Raw genomic sequence first — 18,899 nt, 5'->3', positions numbered from 1 at the left:
CAGCCATGGGTGGCGTATTGCTGCAGGATGCTGTTGTAGCCATGCTGGTTACGTGTGCATTGAATTCTAAATAAAATCACAGACAGTGTCACCAGCAAAACACTATCACACCTCCTCCTCCAAGCTTCGCGTGGGAATCACACATGCAGAGATCATCTGTTCACCTACTCTGCGTCTCACAAAGACACGGTGGTTGGAACCAAAAATCTCAAATTTGGACTCATCAGACAAAAAACTAATTTCCACTGGTCTAATGTCCATTACTCATGGATTTCTTGGCCCAAGCAAGTATCTTCTTATTATTGGTGTCCTTTAGTAGTGGTTTCTTTTCAGCAATTCAACCATGAAGGCCTGATTCACGCAGTCTCCTCTGAACAGTTGATGTTGAGTCTGTCTGTTATTTGAACTTTGTGAAGCATTTATTTGGGCTGCAATCTGAGGTGCAGTTCTAATGAACTTATCCTCTGCAGCAGAGGTAACTCTGGGTCTTCCTTTCCTGCGGCGGTTCTCATGAGAACCCGTTTCATCATTAATGGTTTTTGCGACTGCACTTGAAGAACCTTTTAAAGTTCTTGAAATGTTCTGCATTGAATGATGTCTTAAAGTAATGATGGACTATCGTTTCTCTTTGCTTATTTGAGCTGTTCTTGACATATGGACTTGGACTTTTACCAAATAGGGCTAAATTCCACAAATGAACTTAAGGCACACCTGTTAATTGAAATCCATTCCAGGTGACCACCTGACCACATGAAGCTGGTTGAGAGAATGCTAAGCATGTGCAAAGCTGTCATCAAGGCAAAGGGTGGCTACTTTGAAGAATCTCAAATATGTTTGATTTGTTTAACACTTTTTTGGTTACATTTATTATAAAAAAAAGTGTACCCATTATTTAACTAGGTAAGTCAGTTAAGAACAAATTCTTATTTACAATGATGGCCTACTCCAGGCAAATCCAGATGACACTGGGCCAATTGTGCACCACCCTATGGGACTCCCAATTACAGCCAGATGTGATACAGCCTGGATTCAAACCAGGTACTATAGTGACCACAGCGCCATTCGGGAGCCTACATGATTCCATGTGTTTTTCATAGTTTTGATGTCTTCACTATTATTCTACCATGTAGAAAATAGTAAAAATAATGAAAAACCCTCAAGTAGTTGTCGCCAAACTTCTGACTGGTACTATATATTTTTTTTTATTTTACTGCAACTGCAAACCACAGGAGCCTGCGCTCTTGCAGCTCTGTTAATCATCAGATGGGTGGCCTTGGTTAGGTAACTGAATCATGGCTGGCCCTAGCCTTTGGGGGCCCTAAGTGAGATTTGGTTGAGTGGCCACCCCACCTGGTTGGGAAAACACTTTAGCCCCCCCCCCCCTCCTCCCTCTCGATTGCAGAGAGAAAGTAAATGTTTCCGTGCCCGGTCGGTAGTCGGCGATGATTACGACAAGTTCAGATAGCGGACATTGCTAATTACGTGACTGACTGACTCATAAGAGAAAAACTGGCTTAGCACTATACCTTAACACTGAACACATTTCGGTAATTTAGCAGACACTGATCCAGAGACACTTAAAGTTAACGCATTCATTTTAAAATAAAACACTTAGTCTTTCATCGTTTAATAAACACAATTCAAGGACATGATATACAGAAAATAGCAACATTTTAGTTACAGTACAAGAGAGAAATCAAACTTTTTGGACAATGTCTGGAAGAAAAGCCATGATAAGGCATTATCAGGCCAGACACTTCAGAGCTTGTAATTCATTTTCCATGCCAATCTGGAATTTTTCAGTGCTATTATGTACACAATAAAAGGTGTTGAGCCTACTAATTTAAACCCTAGGAGGCACACCCCACAGTTTGGGAACCACTGTCCTAGTATATTCTCAGTAAGTACAGGGCTTTAAACATATATTAAAATGTTTGACATGACAATACTAACATCCATAAAGTATCACTAGATTTGTTTAAAATAAAATGTGTACACAATCAAAAATAGTTTCTGAACTAACCATAAATGTCAATTGGAATTATGCCTTAATCCCCCCCATTGCCAATAGAGGGTGCAAGTATTATACAGTAGAAGCTGCTCATACACATCAGAGAGCACTAGGACTTTACATATGACTCAAGCTATAACAACAGATCCAAATTTACAATGTAAAAATATCATAGGACATTTCCATAGTGGGTTAGAGGCTGTGTTTCCCATTTAAACTGCTTTTGAATAATTCTGTCATTGTACTAAAATACAAATTCTGTGGTACCAATGCATCTTTTTTCATAATACCCCATAATCCTTGACACAGCAAAATAAAGTAGATGCGGGGAGAAAAGGAGAAAAATCCGCTTTGAAACCATGTTGGATAAAAGTTTAGCTACCCATCAGTCTTTAAAACACAGCTTCTACTGCAATGCAGAAGGGTAAGTGGTTTCATTACTATGAATGCAGTGGTCATGAATAACATCTGAACAACTGGTTTTCAGAGGACATGCTGCAGGCTGCTTCTCTTTGCGTGAACAAGGTAGCCTTTTGCTTTGATGATCCCCCTGCTTTTGACTATGATGGAGTAACGCAAAACCCACTCCAACCTCCAGTCTGCCACCTTCAGGTCCTGAGTGCTCTCCTGCACTGCCTCCTGGAAGCTGGCAGCAGTAATCAGTTCTACAGGAAGAGACAATGTGTTAATTCACTAACCCTCAGAGCATACACACATCCTGTCTGTACCCTACTCATGTAAAACATGAATCTGATTATATAGTGAAAATATCACAAATTCAAATGCAAGAGCGGAATATTCACCTTTTGGGTCATTATGAGTCAGTAGCTGAATGTCAAACTCCTTTGCAAAAGCAGTCAGGTCAGGGGGCATCACACAGCAGGAGGCCAGATTCACCTGGTTACTACTGGGTTTCACCTAGACCAGGAGAAAATAAAACAATTCAAAACCCAAAATACACCAAAGCAATCCTAGAAAAATCTGAGGGTCTCATCAACATCACCACTCACCTGGGCCCAGTTGTAGAGCTGCTCCAGGAGCTCCTTGTCCAGGTCGGAGGTGCCGATGGTAGCGATCTTGTGGCTTTGCACCAGACCCTCCAGTTCACTCCAGGCAGGCTGCAGGTTGTCCAGGGTCTGGCTCACTTCCTCAGGCAGAGCAGGGGGCGCAATGATCACTGAGTCCAGCTGGGAAACAGCCAGGGCCTGGCAAGCTGTCAGAAACAGTCCCTCTTATGAGCATGAAACTTAAAGCACAAAATTGGTTGAGGTTATGCAAACATGAATTGGGTGTGGTCCAGGAACAGACAGAAGTTCACTGATACTAACGTCTACTTTGGTCTGTTGAATTTTGATATGACAGCATGGTCAGGTTTATAGACTATCGCATATGCCAAATGACTTTTGGCAGTCACTGAGTCAATATGGTTCTTTGCTTATTTGTAACAAATGTAATACTCACCCTTATCTACTGCATCTTTGATTGAAGAGAGGTCTGCCTCGCAAATAAATAGTTTGACTGCAAAGCAAGAATATGGTCATGTTAATGACAAAAACAACCCCTCAGCAAGTTACCAGGAAAAGCATTTTTGTCATGCAATTCACATTCTGAGCTCAGAATTCCTCATGTCAATGCCACACTACGGTCTCATATCATCACTATGTCCATTGTCATGAAAGACATAAGTAAGAGTAAAACTCACCTGAAACCTTCAGCTCCTCCCTCTCCTCGGGTGTGATTACTTCTGTAGCTTGAGGGATGGAGCAGTCAATTGTGTCTGGTAAGTCCTAAATAAATAGGTGTCAATCAATATTAGAACATGTACTCAAACTTCAACAAAAGTTTGTCAAAAGGAAAATAATTACAAAAATGAAGCTTAAAATTACATAAAGAACCAGAAGAAACTTCAATTGTGCCTCCACTTTGTTCAAATACGAACCCAGAATTTCTGTTTTACAATCTTGTGGGATTTCATTGCAGGGATGCTCCAATAAGCTTTGGCTTTGTGTACGTAATGCACAGTTCAGACCCCGAACTTATGGCGAGTCGAACTGAGTGGAAATGAAGAGCGGGCTGGCAACCCTACAGCAGACTTCCTCGTTGGTTGGGGGGGGGCAAAGGTTTTAAGGCATAACATTAAGCTCTCACAGAATTCCTCCACCTGTGAATCAGAGATTTATGAATGTGCTTCCGCTGTTGTGTTTGTAGCTAAGCAATCTTTGCATGCAATTAATATTAATATGCATTACCATTTCTCCCGACAGTGGAAGAACTGCTCGCTCTGGCATGCTGCATGAAACAGAGGCGTGCTTCATTTGCACCGAGCCGAATATGCGGCAGAGGCTGCCAAACTATCATCAAAAGTCCAACGAGGCGCACTTAATGGTGTCAGACAGCCCTCTATTCCCGCCCTTCCAAAGAGAACGTGAAATAGTTCTATCACCGCATCGAACTAAAAAGGTTTTATTTAGGGCTTAGACCCCCTCTCCCCTCTGTATTCACTGAGCGTGCTGAAGCAGATTAGCAGAAATACCACAGGGCAAAGCTACGCCAACCTCACAGCAGAAGCACATGTAGAACCTTTCGCAGGCAACTTTGCATGAATGATCAAAATGACAGTTCCCTTTCATCAGTCTGAGGAATTCTTTGCAGTCAGACAGTTATTTTGTTTTCCCAGGAGAAGAATGCCATCACGTAGAAGTAACCCATGGTTACACAAGTATTGTTCATTAATGCTCGATGATGTCAAATGTTACCCTTTTGTAGCTATGTACGTAATAAAACATGCATGGAAAATACAACTAGGCTAGGTGGTAGACACAGAAGGAGTGCTTCTTTGGTTATAGTTGTTTACCACGAGGAGCTCTTTGATCATGGGATAAAATACTATAGAACAAAAGGTAGTTGATGCTGGATAGTTAATGCCAAAAAAACCTTAGTTCAAACACATTTTCAGAAATAATAGAAGCACTTTCATGTAGTGGATAAATTAGACTTTAAAGTGTATGCATAGCAATAATATATATTTTGTTATTACTAAAAACAGATGCTTTGCAGCTAAAAAAAAAAAGTATTTATCAGCGTGGCGAACTACAATGCATTCGCAAAGTTCAGACCCCTTCAATTTTTCGTTTCAGCCTTATTCTAAAATGGATTCAATAGTTTCTCCCCCTCAATCTACACACAATAACCCATGACAAAGCAAAAACAGATGCCATTTTTGCTAATATATTAAATAAAAACAAGATAATCAAATTTACATAAGTATTCAGACCTTTTACTCAGTACTTTGTTGAAGCACCTTTAGCAGCTACTCCAGCCTCGGTCCTTGGGTATGACGCTACAAGCTTGGCACACCTGTATTTGGGGAGTTTCTCCCATTCTTCTCTGCAGGTCCTCTCAAGCGCTGTCAGGTTGGATGGGGAGCATCACTGCACAGCTATTTTCAGGTCTCTCCAGAGATGTTCGATCGGGTTCAAGTCCAGGCTCTGGCTGGGCCACTCAAGGACATTGAGACTTGTCCCGAAACCACTTCTGCGTTGTCTTGGCTGTGTGCTTAGGGTTGTCCTCCTGTTGGAAAGTTAACCTTCACCCCAGTCGGAGGTCCTGAGCAGGTTTTCATCAAGGATCTCTCTGTACTTTGCTTTGTTCATCTTTGCCTCGATCCTGACTAGTCTCCCAGTTCCTGCTGCTGAAAAACATCCCCACAGCATGATACTGCCACCACCACCATGCTTCACCGTAGGGATGGTGCCAGGTTTCCTCCAGACATGACGCTTGGCATTCAGGCCAAAGAGTTACATTTTGGTTTCATCAGACCAAAGAAACTTGTTTCTCATGGTCAGAGCCTTTTTGGTGCTTGTGGCAAATTCCAAGCCGGCTGTCATGTGCCTTTTACTGAGGAGTGGCTTTGTCTGGCCTCTCTACCATAAAGGCCTGATTGGTAAAGTGCTGTAGAGATCGTTGTCCTTCTGGAAGGTTCTCCCATCTCCACAGAGGAACTCTGTAACTCTGTCAGTGACCATCGAGTTCTTGGTCACCTCCTTGACCAAGACCCTTCTCCCAATTGCTCAGTTTGGCCAGCTCTAGGAAGAGTCTTGGTGGTTACAAACGTCTTCTATTTAAGAATGATGGAGGCCACTGTGTTTTTGGGGCCCTTCAATGTTGCAGACATTTTTTGGTACCCTTCTCCAGATCTGTGCAGACACAATCCTGTCTCGGGGCATCACGAACAATTCCTTCGACCTCATGGTATTTGCTCTGACATGCACTGTCAACTGTGGGACCTTATATAGACAGGTGTGTGCCTTTCCAAATCATGTCCAATCAATTGCATTCACCACAGGTTGACTCCAAGTTGCAGAAACATCAAGGATGATCAATGGAAACAGGATGCACCGGAGCTCAAATTAGAGTCACATCGCAAAGGGTCTGAATTCTTATGTAAATAAGGTATCCTTTTTTTTTTTTGATTTTTATAGATTTTCAAAAATGTCTAAAAACCTGTTTTCACTTTGTCATTATGGAGTATTGGGTGTGGATTTTTTAAAATTTTTTAGGCAAGTCAGTTAAGAACAAATTATTATTTACAATGACAGCCTAGGAACAGTGGATTTACTGCCTTGTCCAGGGGAAGGGGTCTGAATACTTTCCCGAATGCACTGTATGTGGTATTGAGTGGGTGGATGGAGTGTGATGTCTCTCCAGATTTTCCACTGCAGTCATTTAGCTCTGGCTCTGCGCCACAGTAAAATCATTGCCACCAGGCCAAAAAAATATCTAACATGAACAATATTTCTGCCGAGGAGCACTTTGAAGATGCTAGAGCAGTCCAGATGTAGTTTTCCTCTGCAAACAAAACAACTAATGAATAGATAAACTATTATACTATGGGTTGTCTGATTTATCCATTTCCCTGGTCGGCTTGTTGTGTGTTCAAGTTCAGTGCCATAGGGAGGAAAACATGCATTCCGACAAGCAGTCAATGCACAACAATTCTGGCAATCGCAGGGAAAACAGCAGTTTTAATGGCCTTTATTAAAAAGAGGGGGATCCCAGCTTTCCATTCCTACTTTATTTCTCAACTCCTAAATATCTGTGAACGGCACCATTTTAAACCCAGAGTTTGCAGTGAGTGCATTGGGGGAGTGGGACTAAATGGAACATGGGTCAATTGTAGGGTAACTTGGGGTAAAATGCAATAACCTCTATATATTTGTTGAGAAGTGACTTAAATTGTGGTGACAGATTACATGCTTAGTTGAACAAAAGTAGTAGCAACCAGGGAAAGTGTTGTGGGGGGTAAATGGTGACATGAAGTGGTTTCTGTTACCCTAGGTGACCCCAAGTTACCCTGACAGGTATGCCTACATTATATTCACTGTGTTTATGCAAGTTTTTTATTTTTTTATAAATCAATAGAATGCTAACTAGATAAAAGATTAAAAGATCACATTTGGGATCTAGCTAATTATTAGTCCAATAGGTTAAATGCAGATGGGCTGAAGCACAGTTTGCCTATTCATTTATAGCAAATGAAGATCAATAAATAAACAAATAAATAAATAAGAGAACTGCCTAACCGTTGGTGAAGTTGGTGGTGGTATCGTGGCAAACCACTCACTAAGTGTAGCTCGAACACAGTCTTGAATCTGGAATGGTAAAAAAAAAAATGTATTAAGAGTGGACTGTAAATGAATGGAAGTGTTAACATGTTTGCTATAAACAACACCTCGTAACTAGGTAGGGCTTTCAATTATGCCTATAGATCACTCAATGATGCTGTGAAAGATTGCCAGACATGGACAGTATAGGATTATTTTGTACACTGCTGGTAATTAGTGACTTGGACAGTACGAAAATGTGCGCATTAAGTTCTGGTACTGAGCTATGGCTTACTATACAAGATCAACACATTAAACGCTAAATGGATATTCTTCGAGTCAAGTTGGGCACAGCTTCAAGGAAATAGTTTTATGATTGTTCTCCATGCCGAATTAAAGCTGGCCTTCAATAATCTACACAAGACAAGTCCTGGCTTTCTTAATTTAAAATGTCCTCAAGCATCTTTAAATCTGATTATCAGGTGAATCATGACCCTGACAGGTCTTGCAATACAGCCATAAACGTCAGACTACATAACGCAAACTGATGTTTTTAATGACGTAATGGGGATGGATATAGGAAAGACAACGCATGGTTGTTGAGCTACCTAAACGCGCTAATTTAAGTCGAGGCCATGGTTTTTCAAGCTAGTTAGCAACAACATTATCTAGCCAGTTAGCTGACCAGCCGTAATGCACTCTTTTCAAACGTCTTACATTAGCTAGCCAGTTATGACAAAGTCAATGGTCAGTCTTACCTCTTCACTAGGTGAAGACGGACATTTTTTCTTGAGACGGCTACGGTTTACTAAATTTCCCGTGTGCAGATTCAATGTCGTAGCATGGTTGAGAAGCACTTTAGCACTGGTGGTGTGATTGTCCATGTGGTGTCCTTGGTTGTCAGTAAATATATAGTAGTGAAACGTCCTTTTAAGCTATCCAGCAACTTATCCAGTTATTTATTTCTGCAGTTAGCGACAGGACTCACCGCGTTTCAAAAACAGTACCTCTGTGAATTGCATATGTACCGGTAGTTTATTTTGCTGGTGGAAACTAGCGCTATGAGCACGCCCACCTTGTAACTGTGCGTTGTGTGCAAAATCTGGCACGGATTTATGTGGAATTTAGCACCCTTTTGACCAATATGTTGTTACAGTTCAGTACTGTACTGACAATTGTAATGTATATTAATCATGACTCAGCTTGTTTCAAGAGAGAAGATTTCCTTTTTAATTCAACATGAAAATCACCACCAGTAACCAGGTTTCCATCCAACCTTTTTATGCTTAGTAACATACATGTCAGGTAAAAAATGTGACAGGTCTGATGGAAAAATATTTTTTTTAGGTAAACGTTCAAAATGTTGAAAAAAAAAATTACGCCAAACTACGTGGGATCTTCTTGTTTCTGTAAAATTAATTATGAATCAGCAAACTGCTCGCCCACACGACGTCATATACGGTTGAGGCTGCGGTTGTGAGGCTGGTTGGATGTACTGCCCAAAACTATAAAATTACATTGGAGGTGGCTTATGGTAGAGAAATTAACATTAAATGATCTGGCAACAGCTCTGGTGGACATTCCCAGAGTCAGCATGCCATTTGCACACTCCCTCAAAACTTGAGACATCTGTGGCATTGTGTTGTGTGACAAAACTGCACATTTTAGAGTGGCCTTTTATTGTCCTCGGCACAAGGTGCCCTTGTGTAATGAGCATGCTGTTTAATCAGCTTCTTGATGTCTGGCACCTGTCAGGTGGATAGATTATCTTGGCAAAGCAGAAATTCTCACTAACAGGGATGTAAACAAATTTGTGCACAAAATTTGAGAGAAGCTTTTTGTGCGAATGGAACATTTCTGGTATCTTTTATTTCAGCTCATGGGACGAGCACTTTACATTTTGAGTTCATATTTTTGTACAGTGTACTTAACGACCGTTCCACAGGTGTATGTTCATTAATTGTTTATGATTCATTGAACAAGCATGGGAAACAATGTTTAAACTCTTTACAATGAAGATCTGTGAATTTATTTAGATATTTACTCATTATCTTTGAAAGACAGGGTCCTGAAAAAGGTTTGTTTCTTTTTTTTGCTGAGTTTACATTTTTGCCACTTTTGACTATTCAGGAATCCTACGTTTGAATGCTAATCAGACAAATTGTGAGAGTGATTTTGATGATTTTGTGTTGTATCCCTTCAGATGCCTGTGGACATCAGTACACTCTCAGAGGAAGAAAGGAAAATCAGGATCTGGAGGCGGGACTCCAAGAAGGGAGCTGTTAAACAGAGGACGGTGGAATTCAAAGACTATTTCAAAGGGGATTAATACAGCAAGTTTTGGAAGATGTGATAGAGCCTGTTGTAGCTACTTAACTTTACTGTTCTGCCATTATTGTGTGTATATATATATACAAATATATTTTTATTCACTTAACTACATATATAATTTTGTGACCATAGGTTTATTTATTTTTTATTATGAACACAACATACAAATGACAGAAATATACAAACAAGAGTACATAAACCTAACAGACGGGTATTACATATCGAGACTAACACTTTTATGGTGCATATTTCTTTTTACATTTACTCTTCATTTCAAAATAATATTTAAAGCATCTTAAACAATGTGAAGAGGGGTTTGTTCTCTGCCCACTACTTTGTATGGATAAATAAATTAACAATGAAAGTTACGTCACTGTCGTCATAAAGAGGAGACCAAGGCGCAGCTTGGTAAGCGAACATAACTCTTTAATTAAAGAGAGAACACTGAACAGAACTAAACAACAAAACGTGAAGCAATATGGCTAGTGCAGAACAGGCAACTAAACATAGAATAACAACCCACAAAATAACCAAGGAATATGGCTAGCTAAATATGGTTCCCAATCAGAGACAACGATAAACAGCTGCCTCTGATTGAGAACCAATCCAGGCAGCCATAGACATATAAACACCTAGACATACAAAAAACCCTAGATATACAAAACCCCTAGACATACAAAAAAACCTAGACAATACAAAACTAAACGTCACACCCTGACCTAACCAAATAATAAAGAAAACTAAGATAACTAAGGTCAGGGCGTGACAGTCACGTTCCATATAATTTGGATCAAAATAAACATTATCAGATTCTCTCAGATTAACATTAATAGTCGTTGCTTTTGGAATAAAATCTTCTAACTCACTCCAAAATCGTCTGACATAAGAACAGTCCCAAAATAAATGGTCAAGAGTTTCTGGGTCACAGCCACAAAATACACATTTGTTATCAATAGCTATTTTAAATCTGTGTATATTAAAGGTCTTCACAGGGTAGGTTCTATGAATGAGTTTGTATGATACTTCTTTCACATTATTAGATATACAATATTTACCAGATAACAATGAGACTTTGTTCCAGTTCACTTGTCCTAGGGCTGCATTCCAGTACATTTTAGCAGAGGGAATAGTAACATATTGACATCGTTTCCTTATATACATGTTATTACATTTATAGTTTAAACTGTCAATTCCTTCTAACTGTATTGAGGCTACAAAATCCTCAACAGTTGCACTTGGAGTATTGTTATATTATCCTAAAAGAAGAATAGCACCTTTAGGGACAGCTCTCACAACAATGTGATACTCTTCAGGAGTGAATGTAACATTGTGTTCTCATGAAGTCTTGATAATCATATAGTTGGCCATCATTATTCAATAATTGTTTAACCCAGATAATGTTCTTGTCAAACCAGTTCTGGAACATAATAGTATGTTTGTTAGCTGCCCAACAGAGCATACAGCACACACATACATATCCTATGGATTTTAGGAAAATGTCACCACTGAAATCTTTCCAGGAAACATCCTTTACAATCTGATAGGTATTTCTGAAGAATTTCCGGTTTATATGTGACCAATGAATGGGGTTCCATATTGTCTTGATAAGCTGATTAATTATTGACTTGCTTCATGCTAGCCTCAAAGTTCACACGGTTTTCTATGTTTTTGTCAAAATGACTTCAACACCTAGTCTTGCGACAACGACTTCTGTGCCTGAATTACCTGAAAAGTTTGCTTTGGAAGCTCTTGATATTGTTGTGGTCGTGGTATACTTTGTCTTTGTTCTTGTTGTGGGAATATGGGTAAGTAATAAACACTCCTATTACCTGGTGGATGCTTTCATTGTATGAAGAGGGCAGACTGGTACAATGACCTAACACTGAAGTTGTACTGTGGAGATTAATTCATCAGAATTATTCCTCTCACAAAATCTGTTGTTCAAATAAATGAAATATTGACTAAATAATAAGTATAAAGCAATGTCATTGAGAAGGCTTTGCTGTAACTAATATCTACAGACAGTATAGTTTGATGTATGATGTAAATTAACTCTTTATTACAGTCTTCTGTCAGGGCAAACCGTGGGACAGTGGGTGGATACTTCTTGGCTGGAAGATCCATGACATGGTGGCCTGTAAGTAGCCTGAGATTATGATGGTATTGAACTCAATGCATTGAACTCAAATAAACTCTATGCATTGAACTGAACATTAGTGAAGAAATTAGTATGTCAACTAGATAAAACGTTAATCATGATCCAGACTATTAAGTATTATCATCTATTTTAAATTAGGAAAGTTGTTTCTTTTATAACATTAAATAATTGGATGAAAATAGTTGATACTGATAATAGCTATCTATATCCAAAGATAAAAATGGACAAAATGAAGTACATTTTGTTCTGCTGTCTCAGATTGGGGCCTCTCTGATGTCCAGTAATGTTGGCAGTGGTTTGTTCATTGGACTAGCTGGCACTGGAGCAGCAGGAGGCATCGCTGTTGGAGGGTTTGAATGGAATGTAAGTAATATGTTAAGTGCATTGTGAAAAAACACCAAGATGATAAACAATCGAGAGGATAATCGAGTTATTACAGTTTGTCAATATTTCCATCAGGAGGTGGACGCACTTTATTATGAAGACCTATCCACAGTATTTCAGCTTAGAATAAGCTTTCATGTTTCACAGGCAGCTTGGGTCCTCATTGCTCTTGGTTGGATCTTTGTGCCTGTTTACATATCTGCTGGTGTGGTAACTATGCCAGAGTACCTGAAGAAGCGGTTTGGGGGCCAGCGCATCAGAATCTACATGAGTGTTCTCTCCCTCATCCTCTATATTTTCACCAAGATATCAGTAAGATGCTCAAATAAAAAAAATCTAAAATGTTTCATACTGCAATTCAGGGTGCTAGTTGAATATTCTTGTTACCTCTGCTGACAGACAGACATCTTCTCTGGCGCTCTGTTCATTCAAGTGTCCCTGGGCTGGGACCTCTATCTCTCCACAGTGGTGCTTCTTCTAGTAACTGCCCTCTACACTATAGCTGGTAACTTTTCAACATAATCTACCAGTCATTTATTCATTCATTACATGGCATTGTTTGTTATTGATTACCATTGGCTGTTATTGATTCCAGGGGGGCTGACAGCAGTTATCTATACAGATGCTTTACAGACGGTCATCATGGTGATAGGCGCATTCGTACTCATGTTCATAGGTACTGTTTTTATGTTTTCTATAGTATAAGTTCAACAGTATACAGTATATACCTCTAAATATGAATTTGTCTAAAACTATTTTAGTATCATAGTATATAATTATTTTATTCATTAGTGATTGGATGATTTATTGTATCCATTTTCAAACGGACCCTTGAACTTTATCTTTAGCGTTTGACAAAGTGGGTTGGTATGAGGGTCTGCTGGAGCAGTACAAGGAGGCCATCCCCACATTGACTGTGCCCAACACTACATGTCACCTACCCCGGTCCGATGCCTTCCACATCCTCAGAGACCCAGTGACGGGGGATCTGCCCTGGCCTGGTCTGCTGTTTGGCCTCACGGTGATAGCCACCTGGGTGTGGTGCGCTGACCAGGTATGAGATGGAACGTTTGTAGTTGACTTGCATTTTGCATTACAGTCAAGTCTAAGTTGTTATTTTGACTTGTTATTTAGGTATGTTACAGTAGACCATTACAAAGAATCCCACATTTTTGGAGAGGCATGAGATTTCCTCACGTAAGTGACCTTGTCCTAACCTGCTCCAGGTGACAGTGCAGAGGTCTCTCTCAGCCAAGAACCTGTCCCATGCCAAAGGAGGCTCTGTGCTGGGAGCTTACCTGAAGGTCCTGCCCATGTTCTTTATAGTGATGCCTGGAATGATCAGCAGAGCACTTTACCCAAGTGAGTTCTCACTTTGTCTATACTAAATCCAATATACAGCAATGAACCCTCTGCCAGATATACAGCAATGGTATTGCCCTTGTTCAGAAGTTGTATAGTATGTTAATGTACTGTGTATTACTACAGTGGGGCAAAAAAGTATTTAGTCAGCCACCAATTGTGCAAGTTCTCCCACTTAAAAAGATGAGAGAGGCCTGTAATTTTCATCATAGGTACACTTCAACTATGACAGACAAAATGAGAAAAAATCTAGAAAATCACATTGTAGGATTTTTAATGAATTTATTTGCAAATTATGGTGGAAAATAAGTATTTGGTCAGTAACAAAAGTTTATCTCAATACTTTGTTATATACCCTTTGTTGGCAATGAGAGAAGTCAAACGTTTTCTGTAAGTCTTCACAAGGTTTTCACACACTGTTGCTGGTATATTTTGGCCCATGCAGATCTCCTCTATAGCAGTGATGTTTTGGGGCTGTTGCTGGGCAACACAGACTTTCAACTACCTCCAAAGATTTTCTATGGGGTTGAGATCTGGAGACTGGCTAGGCCACTCCAGGACCTTGAAATGCTTCTTACTAAGCCACTCCTTCGTTGCCCGGGCAGTGTGTTTGGGATCATTGTCATGCTGAACGACCCAACCACGTTTCATCTTCAATGCCCTTGCTGATGGAAGGAGGTTTTCACTCAAAATCTCACGATACATGGCCCCATTCATTCTTTCCTTTACACGGATCATTCGTCCTGGTCCCTTTGCAGAAAAACAGCCCCAAAGCATGATGTTTCCACCCCCATGCTTCAGGGTAGGTATGGTGTTCTTTGGATGCAACTCAGCATTCTTTGTCCTCCAAACACGACGAGTTGAGTTTTTACCAAAAAGTTATTTTTTGGTTTCATCTGACCATATGACATTCTCCCAATCTTCTTCTGGATCATCCAAATGCTCTCTAGCAAACTTCAGACGAGCCTGGACATGTACTGGCTTAAGCAGGGGGACACGTCTGGCACTGCAGGATTTGAGTCCCTGGCGGCGTAGTGTGTTACTGATGGTAGGCTTTGTTACTTTGGTCCCAGCTCTCTGCAGGTCATTCACTAGGTCCCCCCGTGTGGTTCTGGGATTTTTGTTCACCGTTCTTGTGATCATTTTGACCCCACGGGGTTAGATCTTGCGTGGAGCCCCAGATCGAGGGAGATTATCAGTGGTCTTGTATGTCTCCATTTCCTAATAATTGCTCCCACAGTTGATTTCTTCAAACCAAGCTGCTTACCTATTGCAGGTCTACAATTTTGTTTCTGGTGTCCTTTGACAGCTCTTTGGTCTTGGCCATAGTGGAGTTTGGAGTGTGACTGTTTGAGGTTGTGGACAGGTGTCTTTTATACTGATAACAAGTTCAAACAGGTGCCATTAATACAGGTAACGAGTGGAGGACAGAGGAGCCTCTTAAAGAAGATGTTACAGGTCTGTGAGAGAAATCTTGCTTGTTTGTAGGTGACCAAATACTTATTTTCCACCATAATTTGCAAATAAATTCATTACAAATCCTACAATGTGATTTTCTGGATTTTCTTTTCTCATCTTGTCTGTCATAGTTGAAGTGTACCTATGATGAAAATTACAGGTCTCTCATCTTTTTAAGTGGGAGAAATTGCACAATTGGTGGCTGACTAAATACTTTTTTGCCCCACTGTATATTGTCTCTTTATGTCTGCAGATGAGGTAGGATGTGTTGACCCCATTGCGTGCCAAAGAATCTGTGGAGCCACCGTGGGCTGCTCCAATATTGCCTACCCAAAACTAGTGGTAGAACTTATGCCTGTTGGTAAGACATCCGCACACACGCGTGAACACACCGAAAACACACTTACTATTGATCCTATTTTTGAAAAGGTTCAAATGTGTCATCACTGTATGTGTGTGTCTATATCATTTTCTGAGGATGTTTGTATTTTAAATCTCACTCGCCCAATTTCACTCTTCAATCTGTTATATCTGTGTCTATCCTCTCCAGGCATGCGGGGGTTGATGATTGCAGTAATGATGGCTGCCCTCATGTCCTCTCTGACCTCCATCTTCAACAGCAGCTGCACCCTGTTCACCATGGACATCTGGCAGAGGGTCCGGCCACAGGCCTCCGAGCCAGAACTCATGGTAGTGGGCAGGTAGGTAACGCCATTAAAGAAATGTACAGCAATGTCTTCTAAACATGAGTCAAAGCCAGTTGTTTGACAATAGTTGTGTCTAAACATGCCCAACTTCCTCAGGTTCTGCTTTTGTTTACTCCAGGCACTGTTGTATTTTGTGCTACAACTCCCCTGTGAATAATAAGCTTAGTATAAAATCGCATAACTAAACTGCAGAAGACATTATACAAAATCTAGGCAGCTTAATTAAAGTGTCAATCATTTTTTTCTCAAACAATAATACAAAATGGATGGAGCAAGCATTATTTGTTTTGTGGGAATTCCCTGTTGCAAACATTGCCTTGTTTAGAATGCAAGACTTAAGGTATATATCCCATTAATATGTCTGTTTTATGGAGGCAATTTAAGTTTCCCTGCCCCATAATCCAAACCCATGACCTCTGGTCCAAAGTCCAATGCTGTATATACTCAAATCGGTTACATTTACATACTAGAAAACTGATCAGGATTTTTCTAAATTAAAACTATTTTAGTAAGGCAACGATTCCTAACAAAAGCAACCTATGTACGATTCATTATACAATACTTTAAACTGAAATAATCCTCACCTCCTGTTTGTGGTCATCACCTGCAGGGTGTTCATCTTAGTAATGGTGGTGCTCAGCATTCTGTGGATCCCCATCATCCAGTCAGCCAACAGTGGACAGCTGTTTGACTACATCCAGGCCATCACCAGCTACCTGGCTCCTCCCATCACTGCTGTCTTCATCATGGCCATATTCTGGAGGCGTGTCAATGAGCAGGTCAGATCAAGGGTTTCATGCCATTATTTGTTTTTATGTCATAAAGTACATTGTTGAGATTTGATACAAAACACTGTCCCTTTGTGTGTGCATTCAATGTGGATGACCGTTAACACAGGGAGCCTTCTGGGGTCTGATCGTGGGCCTTGCTGTTGGCTTGGTGCAGATGGTGCTGGTGTTTGTGTATGGCACCCCATCTTGTGGAGAGATAGACATACGGCCAGCCTTCATCAGGGATGTCCACTACCTGTACTTTGCTCTTATCCTCCTGGCTCTCACTGGCCTGGTCATCACTGCTGTCAGCCTCTGCACTCCGGCCATTCCAGAGCACCATGTAAGAGTGCCACATGTAATAATCATAAACATTAAACAGACTTGCAAAATATATGCTGTTACTTATGAGATTAATTTCAGTTAAAAGAAAAGAACATGTACACATTTTGTTACATGTTATAACCTATTCATTCTTCCCCTCTTCAATCCCCCTGCAGCTCCATCGCCTGACATGGTGGACAAGACACAGCAAGGAGCCGCGCATTGACTTCAATGACCCATGGACCACAAAGCCCAGGACACCACCCAGAACTCCTGACCCCAGAGTTGGGGAGGAGGCTGTTGTGGAGGGCGGGCCATGCTGGAAGCGTACTGGAATGTGGCTGTGTGGGCTGTCTGGGCCTGAGAAGAAAAAGTTAACCCTGGAGGAGAAAAATGCCTTGGAGTTAAAACTGACCAACATTGAGGAAGAACCAATCTGGCGGAACGTGTGCAATGCGAACGCCCTCATACTACTCTCTATCAATGTCTTTATGTGGGGCTACTTTGCCTGAGTTAATATAACTCTCATTTTGATTATAGATATTGTTGAATCACATATTGTTTATTGAATTAGTGATCACACACAAAATGCTAATTGGTTTACAATTAGAATGTCAAACAATAATGGTAATGTTGTTTTTAGTTGTTGGGATTTAGACTTTTTATTGCCAAAACTGTCATCTGTATGTGTACTCTTTGATCAGGGTCAGTAGTTAGGTTTCCATCCATTTGGCGACAGATTTTCATGCGAATATTCAAAAATCCGCATAAAAACAATATGCACATTTTCCTACCATAGATGCGTTCCCATCAAATGGACTTGTTACAGATAAAAGGCTGTGCGTGTTGATGTATTGGACATAAAATACCTTTTGCGGTTAAATTCCCCATGTACTGAATAAAAAATGCAAGTTAAATGGGTTTCCATTGCATTTTCAACTCTACTGGAAAAAATGTCAGTCTCTCGATGTGCAAAACTGATAGAGACATACCCCAAGCGACTTACAGCTGTAATCGCAGCAAAAGGTGGCGCTACAAAGTATTAACTTAAGGGGGCTGAATAATTTTGCACGCCCAATTTTTCAGTTTTTGATTTGTTAAAAAAGTTTGAAATATCCAATAAATGTCGTTCCACTTCATGATTGTGTCCCACTTGTTGTTGATTCTTCACAAAAAAATACAGTTTTATATCTTTATGTTTGAAGCCTGAAATGTGGCAAAAGGTCGCAAAGTTCAAGGGGGCCGAATACTTTCGCAAGGCACTGTACATGTCTCGCTTTACTCATCTCATATGTATATAATGTATACTGTTTCATTCACTATCTATTCTTTACTATCTATTGCATCTTATCTGCTCTGTCACTGCTCATCCATATGTTTTATTCTTCTATATTCTTATCCCATTCCTTTACTAGATTGTGTGTATTAGTTTTGTTGTGGAATTTGTTAGATATTACCTGTTGGATACTGCTGCACTGTCGGATCTAGAAGCATAAGCATTTCGCTACACTCGCAATAACGTCTGCTAACCATGTGTACGTGACCAATACGATTTGATTTGCAGACCCCCTTTTGCCCTCGGAATAGCCTCAATTTAACTACAAGTTGTCGCAAGCGTTCCACAGGGAAGCTGGCCCTAATTTTTAAGATACCTCAATAGAAAATGACTCGTGTAAAAGTGAGTCACCCAGTAAAATACGACTTGAGTAGAAGTCTAAAAGTATTTGGTTTTAAATATAATTAAGTATCAAAGTAAATGTAATTGCTATAATATATTTAAGTATCAAAAGT

The 18,899-nt window shown here is 40.2% G+C and overlaps 2 protein-coding genes across 3 annotated transcripts; one reads left to right on the top strand and one right to left on the bottom strand.

Moving 5' to 3' along the window:
- Positions 1-1,611: 1,611 nt before the first annotated feature.
- LOC110524422 (glutamate--cysteine ligase regulatory subunit) lies at positions 1,612-11,391 on the bottom strand. Of its 2 annotated transcripts, XM_021604025.3 has the most exons (7): positions 8,373-11,391; positions 7,594-7,662; positions 3,714-3,798; positions 3,473-3,529; positions 3,022-3,224; positions 2,815-2,929; positions 1,612-2,676 (listed from the first exon to the last, which is right to left on the bottom strand). In XM_021604025.3, the coding sequence occupies exons 1-7, from the start codon at positions 8,496-8,498 to the stop codon at positions 2,495-2,497; spliced, it is 837 nt and encodes a 278-aa protein (XP_021459700.1). In that variant the 5' UTR covers positions 8,499-11,391; the 3' UTR covers positions 1,612-2,494. The 2 variants fall into 2 exon arrangements, with proteins under 2 accessions (XP_021459700.1, XP_090091830.1); XM_090235704.1 differs by lacking the exons at positions 7,594-7,662; positions 8,373-11,391 and adding an exon at positions 3,951-4,172.
- A 171-nt stretch (positions 11,392-11,562) lies between these two features.
- slc5a9 (solute carrier family 5 member 9) lies at positions 11,563-18,025 on the top strand. Its single transcript, XM_021604024.3, has 13 exons — positions 11,563-11,750; positions 12,011-12,082; positions 12,362-12,466; positions 12,635-12,799; positions 12,887-12,992; positions 13,083-13,163; positions 13,336-13,541; positions 13,714-13,849; positions 15,561-15,668; positions 15,858-16,008; positions 16,625-16,793; positions 16,912-17,127; positions 17,285-18,025. Exons 1-13 carry the CDS (start codon positions 11,622-11,624, stop codon positions 17,618-17,620), a joined length of 1,980 nt encoding a protein of 659 aa, XP_021459699.2. The 5' UTR covers positions 11,563-11,621; the 3' UTR covers positions 17,621-18,025.
- The last annotated feature ends 874 nt before the right edge of the window (positions 18,026-18,899 follow it).

This window comes from Oncorhynchus mykiss, chromosome 5 (assembly GCF_057628025.1).
Source record: "Oncorhynchus mykiss isolate SJ-2025 chromosome 5, ASM5762802v1, whole genome shotgun sequence".
Lineage (NCBI taxonomy): Eukaryota > Metazoa > Chordata > Actinopteri > Salmoniformes > Salmonidae > Oncorhynchus > Oncorhynchus mykiss.
Note: the sequence above shows the minus strand (reverse complement) of the source record. Positions and strands in the feature narration are given on the sequence as shown.